This window comes from Podarcis filfolensis, assembly GCF_964270895.1.
Source record: "Podarcis filfolensis genome assembly, chromosome: 2".
Lineage (NCBI taxonomy): Eukaryota > Metazoa > Chordata > Lepidosauria > Squamata > Lacertidae > Podarcis > Podarcis filfolensis.
In genome coordinates this window covers 74537313-74548698 of record NC_139605.1, presented here as the reverse complement: position 1 = coordinate 74548698, position 11386 = coordinate 74537313, and the positions used below count along the sequence as shown (strand labels likewise).

General features: G+C 45.2%; 1 protein-coding gene across 3 annotated transcripts in view; it reads right to left on the bottom strand.

Moving 5' to 3' along the window:
• Positions 1 to 290: 290 nt before the first annotated feature.
• The window catches only part of ARHGEF37 (Rho guanine nucleotide exchange factor 37), a 41990-nt gene continuing 30894 nt past the window's right edge, over positions 291 to 11386 (bottom strand). For 2 of the 3 annotated variants that reach the window (XM_083596966.1, XM_083596967.1), the window contains exons 8-14: positions 9653 to 9763; positions 8632 to 8961; positions 6209 to 6337; positions 4995 to 5193; positions 3693 to 3865; positions 1761 to 3119; positions 291 to 1637 (exon numbers count right to left, since the gene is read on the bottom strand). In XM_083596966.1, the coding sequence (XP_083453092.1) occupies positions 2886 to 3119; positions 3693 to 3865; positions 4995 to 5193; positions 6209 to 6337; positions 8632 to 8961; positions 9653 to 9763 (1176 nt within the window). In that variant the 3' untranslated portion in view covers positions 291 to 1637; positions 1761 to 2885. Of the gene's footprint in view, positions 1638 to 1760; positions 3120 to 3692; positions 3866 to 4994; positions 5194 to 6208; positions 6338 to 8631; positions 8962 to 9652; positions 9764 to 11386 lie in introns of those variants that run through there. The other variant, XM_083596968.1, reaches the window with a different exon arrangement.

Below are 11386 nucleotides of genomic sequence, written 5' to 3'. Positions count from 1 at the left end.
TATAAGACTCTCTCAAGAAGTAATAAAATCCTACCTATGGAGAAATGGATAACAAGTAGAAAATTTTGCCCTCTATAAATCAGCACCCAAAGCGTAAGGCAAGCACCCAGTTCTAGGACTGTCTGGCACGTTTTCACTTGACAAATGAGGTAGCTGAGCCATCTGGTGGTGAAACTCTGAACTTGCTGGTACATGGAGCAGGCATGATTACTGGAAGAAACAGTTTTGTAAGCATGGATGCAACACAAGTAATATGAACTCACAATTTAAAAACAAAACTCTAAGCCATCTTTGAGTAGAGGAGCAACTCTTTACTTCTTGCAATCAATGCAGGGCAAAACAGCCATTGTAAATATAAAGTGCCTTAAACATAACTGCAGGAGGGAAACAGCCCGTACAAACAGGAATTGGAGCAGGCTCATCGTCCGTGGTTACTGGTGCATCCACCACTTTATTTAGGTGCATCCACAGATTGCAGATGCCGCCACATGTAAGATTCAGACATTTCGCGCTCAATTCATATGACTGGGATAGCCCATTAGTGTTGTGATGAGGACCTTACTTCTTCTGCCAAGGTTCACATGAACACAGAATAGTAACTGGAGTTTAAAAAAACCAAGGGAAGCTTTGAGGAGGAAGACCCACGCTTGGCTGCCATCCCACCAACCTCTCACAAAGTGGAGCGACTTCTGCCCTTGCACTGGGGTGCACAGTGCGAACCCAAGGGATCTTCTATTAAGGGTGAGTTACAACATAATGTTTTCCACTTCCTTTGTCCTCCAGCTCACATAAAATGCTGTACATCAAAGAGCAATCCCATGCATTTTTCAAGAGCTACACCTGAAGAGCCCCTGCTAAATTTTTAAACAGCATAAGCTGCATTATCAGCCACACACAGGAGCATTAGTACATCTAAATGTTTCACATAGTCTTGATCGCTCAGGTCAATGAAGACATCAGTTTTCATTGCTGGTGCCAAAAGCATTCTGAGATGGTCGTGAGGACATGAGTGTGGGAAGGATGAGCATATTCTTTTGGTGGGCGGCATGGAAAGTACATCTATATTTAGGCATACCTGTAGGCCACGGTGATCTCACAGGTATGGCTTCCCTCGCTCCAAGTTCTCCTGCCTATGTTGAAGACACACTCAGTATCCTAGCCTTTGATACTTGAGATATATATTTTAAAGACTCGCCCTATTCTTCTGACTGTATATTGCTTTAACTGATTTTAATCTTGAGAGGGCTTCCGCGCTGCACCAAAGTGATCATTCCATCAGGACAAGCATTTTGGCTTGCCAGATAGAACAACTCCTCCCCTCTTCTCCCCTTGCACAATGTTCTGGGGGATTCTTCCAGACACCCCCCCGGGACAATTTTGGGGGCACATGGCCATGAAGGGAGAGGAGTGGGAGAAAAGCCCCATTGCACTAGCAGAAGTCCTTGCACAGGACTTCCACTTTACAGGGCTTGTTAGCTGAATCCCACCCCTTGTATTTCTATATTATAACACACCCTGAGACCTTATGGAGAAGGGCAAGTAAGAAATCATCATCATCATCATCGGCACCAAAGAATGGATGATGATATTCTTATTCTATTCTGTGTTTGTGGTAAAACAGCACAGTAGTATAATAACTTTCAGAAGAGGATCTCCAGGTGGGGTGGCACTACTATGCCATCTTTTCAACAGGTGAATGGGTCACTGTTGTTTACTGGGTGGGCTAAGGTGGTGGGGAGGTTAGCACTGTTAAAATGCACCTGTGGAGCCAATCCAGGATTTCTGCCTGCTCTCTCTCTCCCTCAGTAAGAAACAGACCCACCTGCCCAGGAAGCTAGTCTGGCAGCTCTGCCCCATGCAGCAATCTGCATCTGCTCCTTGTGTTATATTGTTCATAAGCCTGGAGAAGGACCTCAGTTCATGTTTCTTTTTGCCTTCACTTCTCTTTCTGAAGGAAAGCAAACTAAAAAGAATTAAAGAGCTCATATTCGTAATGTTTTGTGCGAATCAGACCTTAGGGTCTGGCATCTGACTTGCTCCACAACCCCATAATACTTTGCATTCTCTCCTAGAGGTAGACAACTACTCCACACCCAAAGATAAAAGTTATCTAGAGCATACATGCTTTCTCGCTTGTGACTTTGTTATCTGACTTTGCTCCAGATATTTCTCCTTGCCTATCAGAGGATGGCTACATATTAAATACATTATGATTCTCTCTCCAGCAAACATATATTGCAGCACCTTTGCCTAGTTTATTAAAGCTGATTTATTATCAGAGATCAGGACTGGGCTTAGCATCTTCGGAGCTGGCAAACCATGCACATCAGTGGAAAACACTGAGCCAGTTTCTTTGGCTGTTTCTCCACTAACGTTGTGTCAAAAGGAGAACATCACTTCAACCAAAGCAAAAAAGGTGCTCAATTGCCCTGTGACACATGATCTTTTTGTTTAGGTGGCCTGCTGATGCCAATTGAGATGGTTATCCTGGAATGAATACATCAGTCTGTTGTCCCTGTAATTTACTTGACACATGTGAACATCCCTTTATCAAGTAAAGCCAGGGATGAGCCTTAGGCTACATCTGTATGAGAACATTCCCTCAAAGTACTTGTGGAAGAATCTTATCAGTAGTGTTAGGTTAAGAAAACACAATTTCAAAAAATCAGGCCACTATGAGCAGCCACACATCCATATCCAATCACACCTTTTCAATATGTGCAGGACATGAATCCCTCCTTGACACTCGTGTCAATCCACAGAACTGCTGGTCCCTTTGCCTGCCTCTTTGTTCACTGCATAATATGAAAAGTCTTATGGAGGAAATGGAAAGGGCAGGTATGTGACAGCACAGCTAACTTCTGAAACTGAGCATCTCCTTATGGCTATGTCTGCGGCGCTGGATATGGCCAAGCAGGTGAGCCCCATCCAGGTGGTTCTGGGATAGGCACCATCACCAAGTAGCTGGAAGGCACATAGCCCTTCTGGCCATTCACTTCCACCAGGCTCCACTCTGTGCATCCCTTCTTGTCATGAGGTTCCAACACAGTCACTGGCTCACCTGCTTGCAAGCTGACCTCATGACTGCTCCTGGCTGCGAATGGATAACCAGCAACTACCTGAGGAAAGCACAGAGATTGAATGATAACACTGCATACATATGCCAAACAAAGGAGAAGGGAGAAACAAGGGCTGCCCAGCCACAGAGGTAAACTAGGTTACCCCTCTGGGGTGCATGTCTCAGTTGTAAGAATATCGTGGAGAGGTAGGCAGGCATATTGAAGTTTATGGCACAGCAGTAGCCAGGTCAGCCTTCCTTGGCCTGGTGCTTTCTGGATGTTGTTGGGCAGCAGCGCTGACTTGGACCCCACACAAGGTTCACCACTGGTTGCTCTGCCCCAGGCAGCAAAATGCCTTGGCCACAAACCATGTAGCTGGGTTATTCTAAGGCTATGCTATTCCAGGTTTCTGTCACACCAGCCGAGATCATCTTTTAAACATAATACCCACATTATATTGGGATGGTTGCACAAGTTTGCATATCTGAAATACAGATCTACCCAACAGTACCGCAAAATTCCTTCCATCCGCCACTGCCCAGCCATGTACACATGTATCTATGCCACAATATGCTGGGAAGAAATGAATGAAAAGAATTAAAAGAAGATTCATTGCTGAAATTTTCTACTCACATGTAAAGCCTGTGTCCTGAAATGAAGTGCTGGGCTGGGAGCTTGGGGCAAGTTGTAAGGGTGATGCATCTGTTCACCACCACCACCTGGGACTGACACCTGCATTCTGGGTTTTTGGTTTTGGACTAGATGATATGGCTGGAGTTTCCCAGGTGATACATAACCTCTTGGTCCTGTAGGGCACATAAAACCATTATGGTCAAGCTGAGCAGCAGGGTCCTCTCATCGGGTACAGCAGTTTTCTTTTTGATAATTTGGATTGATGGGTGGACTATAAATACAGTGAAGAGAATGAAAGGGTTTGGCATTATTGGAAAGATTTGTAATGGGCGGGGAGGGAAAAGGCAGGCAGAAAGGCACTGCTCTTGTGTGGGAGAGAGAAAGGAATGTGTGGTTTGTACTAGTGGAAGGAAAGAAGAACAGAGTGGTGGGGAGGAATAAGAAACAAGTGCAGGATGTTGACCTTGGGAACAAATTATATAAAGGAAGTCAAAGACAGAGAAAGGTGGAACTTGGAACAAGATGTGAGAAGGGGAGGATTTGGAAGCAATGCGGGGGGGGGGGGAATAAGTGGTGGAAGGAGTAATTTGGAAAGTACAAAGAAAGATTAATAGAGTGGTAGGAAAACCAGTGCAGGAAGAGGAAGGAGGAAGGGGTGGAGAGAGGAGCAGTATTCAGAAAAAGACACAAAGCAAAAAGGGAAAGGAGGGTTTGGGAAGAAAGGAAAAGGTGTAGATATTCTCTGACCCTGTTCTCAATGAGGCTCAAACAAGGAGCAGGCAGCTTGCAGGCCAGCCACCACCCATCCTCTCCATCCCCCTGAGCTTAATGGGCTTGCCACTAGCAGCTGGCCTGCCACTTTTCAGCTAGTTATCTTTTTTTGTTGTTGTTCTGGCCCAGGCAATTGCAGCAGGGTGGCTGCTGAGACAGGGTTGGCCATGTACTTGCTGCTCTTTCTTTTTCTGCAGTAATGTGTGCACTAGACAATACACACGGAGCCTTCTGGGAGCATCAAGCATGCTTCAGTCCAGCTACCCCACATGTGCCTGAAGACTTTTCCCCCTCCAGTATGTTCAATGGGTCACTGGGCTCCCTTACTTTATATGAGCTGCACCCCTGCGCCTAGGCATCCCATGACCATGAACAGCAGTGTAGCGGTCCATTTAGAAGTGCAGGAGTTCATCATGACAGATGCAATTGTCACACCCTAAGGCAGGGAGATCTGTGTCATAAGTACTGACCTGGTGAGGTCCTTGGTAGCAAATAAAAGGTTTAGGTGTGTAGTTGCAACCCTTACCGTACCTCCACTATCCACCAGCCATCGGTTAGTGTTGCCCTTGGTGTCCCTGTCATGCAAGAGAGCCACAATCTGCCCCCTCTGCAATACCAAGTCCATGTTTTTGCTGCCGCTGGTGTTGCTCGTCACTTGATATAGCTTTTCTGGACCATGTTTGCTCATGAGCAAATGGACTTTCCTCTCCTCTGCAGGGCTAAGAGGCTGCTGAAAAGACACAGGGAGAAGTGGGTCAGAAACATCTTCCTGCAGTCGACTGTGCGACCACGTTGGTGCACTGGAGGATGAGTCATCATAAGTAGGGTGCAGCCACATCTGAACTAAAATATCTTAGAAGAAGATGAAACAAATCCTGCAAATTGAACCAATTCTTTACATTTTACTGCATTGAACAGTGGATTTGTGCAGATAGCCTAACAGGATATATGCTTCCTATGGGGTAGATTTATTTTATTTTTAAGAAAATAAGAGTTAAAATTGCAGCCGGGAAGCACTGAGGAAGCAGACATTTTGTGGGTTAAAGATGAGTATACTGTTGCAGAATTTAGCTGTGAATAAAAACTCTGAGGGGAAAAGGGGAAGGAAATTATTTGCATTTGCTTCTGTACTCACAGCTGCACTCCTTCCACAGAGATCCTCTGGGCTGGGGGTGGCTGTGGAATGCTAGTGTTAAGGCCTTTATAAACATTTACTTAAATAAAAATAAATGTACAGTAGTTAATCACAGAATGCAGGGGATACAAACACCTTGCCTGAGAGACAGCCCACAATACATTTTAGTGTGCAAGAGTGAGAAACTATAATGTTCAAACAGACAGTTTGTTTCCCTGTAAAGATATTCTGAAACCTGCTGCCTTTTGCTGCCTGCCTGATCCTGTCCAAGAGTTGGTTCTGTTTCATTTTTGTTTTGGTATTTTGCCTTGGGATTATTGTGGTTCCTGAGTACTGAAATTCCAATATTTTATTAGCATACGGGGGTGGGGTGAGGTGGGAATCCAGTTACTGCCTGAAACTAGGACATATATAGTGAAGAATAGTCTTATGCAAGTGTCGTGGGGACCTGGTGGATAGCAGCAACAACACCACTGGTATGAGTAACTTCCCCCCTCTATGCCCATGCCACATATTAATGTATCAATCAGCCATTGTGTCTGGGGAGTTGTGAGAGAGGCGGGGGAAGAAAGGTTGCAGGAACACTCTCTAACCTTCACCAGTCTCCTACCTCTGCAACAGAGCTTGGCATAACAGTCTCAAATTTCTTGCAGTAGGAGTAGAGCTGAGCTTCAGCCTGGCTTAAAGAGTCCTTCACCATCTTCCCAAAATCAGGTGCAGGGAGGTGTCTGTGTGGCAGCTGTAAAGAAGAACCTTATAATTAATTGGAGATTTTGGGGGGTGGGTGGGAGTGAATTATGGAAAGCAGAGAAAGGTACTTTTTATATTAAAAAATAAGATAATAACAGAAGATAATGATGAGATTCGTAGCGGATTGTATGTACAAATATAAATTTTGCTAGAGGTTTCTGAAAGCATGCAAAAGATCCATCCTGTTTGCAAGCTAAGTCCATCCTGTTGTGTGCAGCATATGTCTCTGCCAGTGCTTACTTTGCATTTTCCTTGCTCCTTCTTTGTTTACAGTCACTGGAAGAGGGACAGAGATGAATTGCATCCTTTTGTGTGTGGAAGGGACGAGGTTGTGAGAAGGAAGTAATCTCCTATAGCCATTGGGACTGCAAGGCAAGTCCTGCTCTCTGTAGTCGATTTATAAAACGATGTATGGTGCGGAGATGGAGATATATATATAATTTCTCCCTGTCCCAGAAGAATCCAAGAGTGCTGTATCACTCAGTGAAGAAAGCACCTCTTCACACAATGCATCATTAATGTATGATATACTCCTGCCCCCAGAAATGGTAAAGACTCCTGATTTAAATGGCTTTAAAAGAAGATTAGTCAGATTTCTAGAGATTAGGGCTATCCATGGCTATTTCTTGCAAAGGCTATACAGAACCTCCATGTTCAGAAGCAATATACCTCGGAATGACAGTTGCTTGGGTACAAATTGGGGTAGGGCTATTGCCTTCATGACCTGCTTGTGCAGTTTCCTTCTGGGGAATAAATGAGAGTTTCAGTGTGATCCAAAAGAGCTATTCTTCTGTATTTTGATTTATTAAGGTAGTACGTTCTTCTAGTGCAGCCAGCAGGGCTTTCTCATTGGTGGGGCCCATGTTATGGAAGAACCTCTCCCAAGCAAGCATCCACACTGCATGTTTTCAGCTGTCTGCAAAAGCACCTTCGCAAGTTGGTTTTCGTGGTTTTGTGAGTTTAACATGTGAAAAAAGGGCACAGACTAGTTAGTTTTATTGCTGGTTTACATTATAGTGCATTGCCTCAAGCACACAGTGGCAAGGCAATGATGTCATATTTGGAGGAATTCAACCTCGCTCTAAGCTGATAGTTCCTTTGGGGCAAGGCTTTTGGCTTGCCAAATGGAAGGATCCCTCCTCTCTTGTCCTCCATGTCCTGTTCCAGGTGTTCTCCCAACCTGCCCTGAGCTACGTTCAGTGGCGTAGTGTGGGGGGTGCAGGGGGGGCCGGCCGCACCGGGCGCAACATCTGGGGGTTAGGGTTAGGGGGCGCAAATCCACGGGTTAGGGGGCGCAAATCCATGGGTTAGGGGGCGCAAATTACTTGCCTTGCCCCGGGTGCTGACAACCCACGCTACACCCCTGGCTACGTTTGCAGGGCAGAGAGACAGGGCAACCCTGTTGCACATGTCCTTGCTGACAGGCTCATTAGCTGAGTCTTGCTCACTGGGTGGTATGCTACTTAATTTTACTCAGAGAAGACCCATTGAAATCAATAGGCATGACTAAATTAGAAACAATTAACTAAAATATGTTCAACTGTTGCTTGTGGAGCAGGCAGTGGGGCAGCTTACCAGATCTGGGTGAAAAACAGAAGCAGCAAGCACAGATCCTGGCATACCAGGAAAGGGCGTTGAAAGGCTGGTGGTGTGGGAAAGGATCATATAAGGATCTGAAACTCTGAGTCTTTTAAAATTTGGAGAGTCTCCGAGAGATTGAGAACAAGCCTGTCTTAGTCAGGTGACTCACTGCTTGGGCAGGATTCTAACACTGCTGAAGCACATGTCTCTGGCTGGGCAGGAGGAACAGAATCAGCTCTCCAAAGAAAAGGCATACAGCTTCATGGATATAAATGGAAGATCTCTTTAATAAATATGCTAATAGATGCTAGTGTAATGCTCATTGTTATCAGAAGCAGGGAGGAAGGAAGAGAGAGGGCAGTGGGCACCTGTTAGCCACAGTTAAACCTATTTCCTCTCTCTATTGAACTGTTTGAGGAGAGGGGAAGCGGCTTTTAGTCTTTCCCCAACAGCCTCGCTGGTAACGTAGCAAATGTCACAGTCCAAACCCGGGGTCCCTTTCTTGGTCACCCATGCATATGACCAAGAGGTAGAGCCTGGGAACCATCTTTAACTAAGATGATAGTTTCACTAAGCACCCTTTCCCACTCCATCCGCCAGTGCATGTATGTCCCTAAGCCTGGGAGGCAATACAGTTATCTGTTGTCTCTAGGCACAAACACCATAACCCCACATCCTCATCCTCCCTTCCAATTTTTTTACCTGGGTAGCCTCCCGTTCTGCCTCTTGGAGAACTTGCTTGGCCAGATCCCTCAGAAGGGCCACAAAAGTACGCAGAATATGCCCCAGCCACTGCTGGGCCACCTGGTTGAACACTGGGAGCTCAGACACAAGCAGCGAATTCATGGCGAGATAGGTATTCATGGCAGCCTCCTCTTCATATGTCACACTGCCTGTCTCGTTCCTCTTCTCCTCAAATTCCTCATAGTCCAGCTGCTTGTCCAAGCGCTTCTTGATCAGTTTTTGAGGCCCTTTCAGAGTCTCTGACAAGTTGACCAGCGGAAGGTACACCAGGTTCTCCAGTCGTCTCCTCTGCAAAGCAAGGAAAATCAAATACAGTTCTGAAATCTTGGCCTCCCCTGACTCAGCAGATGGGAGGCATTGGGGACTGGGGCCCTTTGGGGTTCCACTAGGGAAGTGCTGAGGAATTCTTGGTCCAAAAGGTCAAGGAACATGCTCTGGGTCCCATCACCAGACTCCACCTTCTCACCTGTTATGCAACATGAACAGCCCAAGCCCAAAGGAACCCACTTCCTAACAAAGATTTGCGGCATCATTTTACAACAATGAGCAACATGGGTCAGAATACAGTCAAAGGCTATGTATACAGCCAGGTCTCCCCCCCCCCCCAAAATTCAAACTGAAGTTGGAGGGCGGAATGCAGTATTTCATAAGAAGTAACAGGGTAGATATAGAAGAGAGATGGGTTTGTGGTGAATGCTGTGTGCACACTGCTTCCTAAACTAGCAGTGGGGATGCACTGGATTTATAGTAAGCAGGAGTGTGTAAACAGCCAAACTTTCAGTGTTTGTAGAATCAAGGCAGATGTTGTAGAGCAGTAGAACATGTGTTCTGGATGATTCAGAGATAAGCAGCCATCAAATATGCTACCAGCTCTGGAAAAGCTCTGAAGCAGCCAGGATGGAGGAAGGTAGATCTGCTACATTCTTCCTCCCTACACCACAACCAGGCTGTAACTAGAAAGAACCAAGACGTTACTTACAAACTCAGCAAAGACAGTGCTGTGGAGTTTTCCTGCAAGCTGGCAATATTGTTGGATAGTCCCTCCTTCTGTTCCTAGTTCGTTCTCATGCGGTTTATAGCTGAGGAACGCCTAAGAGACAAAGAAAAGAACCTGATTACATGAAGAAGTGATTAAGATATGTTTTTGCTGCTAGACAGTGTCGCCAATACTGAACTAGATGGACCAGTATTCTGACCTGGTAGAAAGCAGCTCCCTACGGTCCCAGAGTAGGGAATTAATTTTCAATTAATTGACCCATCTGTATCCTGGTTTTCTGAAACACTTGGTAGCTAACAATACTATGAGAGAGGAACCGTGAGTTATGACATTCATCCAGTAAAGGAAGATCTGACGTGAGACTTTCTTCAAAATGCACTGGGTGGTCTTTCATCTTCAAGTCCAAACATTCTTCTCCTTTCTGTTCTGGTTACATAACCTGCTTAGAGTATCAGTGAAATATGTGACTGAATGGGGCCATTAGTACCAACAAATCTATTTTTAGATGGTGCTCTGAAGTCTCATAACTTCTTACTGTGAGGCTGATTGTATACCAATAAAAACTTCCACAATCTATTGCAGAGTCCCAAAACCATAGAATCTGCAAAGCAGCGAATTGTGATCACAGATCACCACTTTGTGTAACTAACAGCAAAGTCAACATATTTTTAATTTTTCTGATTTCAGCCAGCTCCTACTTCAGAAACATAACCTGCTCAAAGAAGGAGTGAAGCAGCCTATTGTGTGGAGCCGTTCACACCAATTCTCAGTGGCAAGTGTGTTTTTAGATGGGCACACTCCTGTTTCCTCTGCATCCAGTGAGCTCCCACTTCTGCTTTGGGAAGTGGTGTACACACCACTTTAACCACAATCCACATCTATTCTGTATCTACCCTTTCATTTTTAATGAAATATTGCATTTTGATGCATTTGCAGAAGAGGGATTTGCATAGGTTAACACAAAGAAGAGTGAGGAACATAAATATTCCCAGACTATCCCTGTACCTTTAACCTGTCAACTTACTTCTTCTCTATCCCCTTGTTTCTTAGACTGATATGTTGCATCCTGTTTACAACTTCCTGCTCCTCCTCACACTCCTCTCTTCGACCTCAAGATAAGAGGGTCATCTTCCTGCTTTCCTCTAAGAGAACAAAGGAGCAGACATGACTGCCCTGTCCTCCTAGGCTAATTAGTTAGGTCAGAACTTGAAACTTTCCCATCCATGTTATGTATTTCCTAAAACAAATAACATTATCATTTTCTTACCTACAAGCATCTCTCTGTGTGTGATTGCAGCAAAGATTCACCACCCAAATGCTACATTCAAAAGGGTTTCAGTAGGCAATTGGGCCCTGCTATCCCAGTGGATCCAAACTGAAAAATGAATGGCCTAACTGCACTTTAAGATGGCAATGTGTACATAGCCACTGTGCTCCAAAGTACCCCTATGGGATAGATCTGGTGTGGGGATGTATCTATCCTAAGGAAAACAGAGTCTTGTGAAAGGAAGCATCAGAATCAGTTGTGAGAATAAAGAAAGTGGGAGGATTTTCTGGTCACTCGGGGCTCATCCACACTTCCTCTTGTCCTGAAACTTTCCCCTGGGGAAAACTGCTTTTTAGAGCTCAATCGGAGCAAATGGCAATTTGGGCTTTCTGTGGATTGCTATTTGCTCCCAATTAGAGCTAAAGAGCGGATTCTCCCTGGGAAAGGAG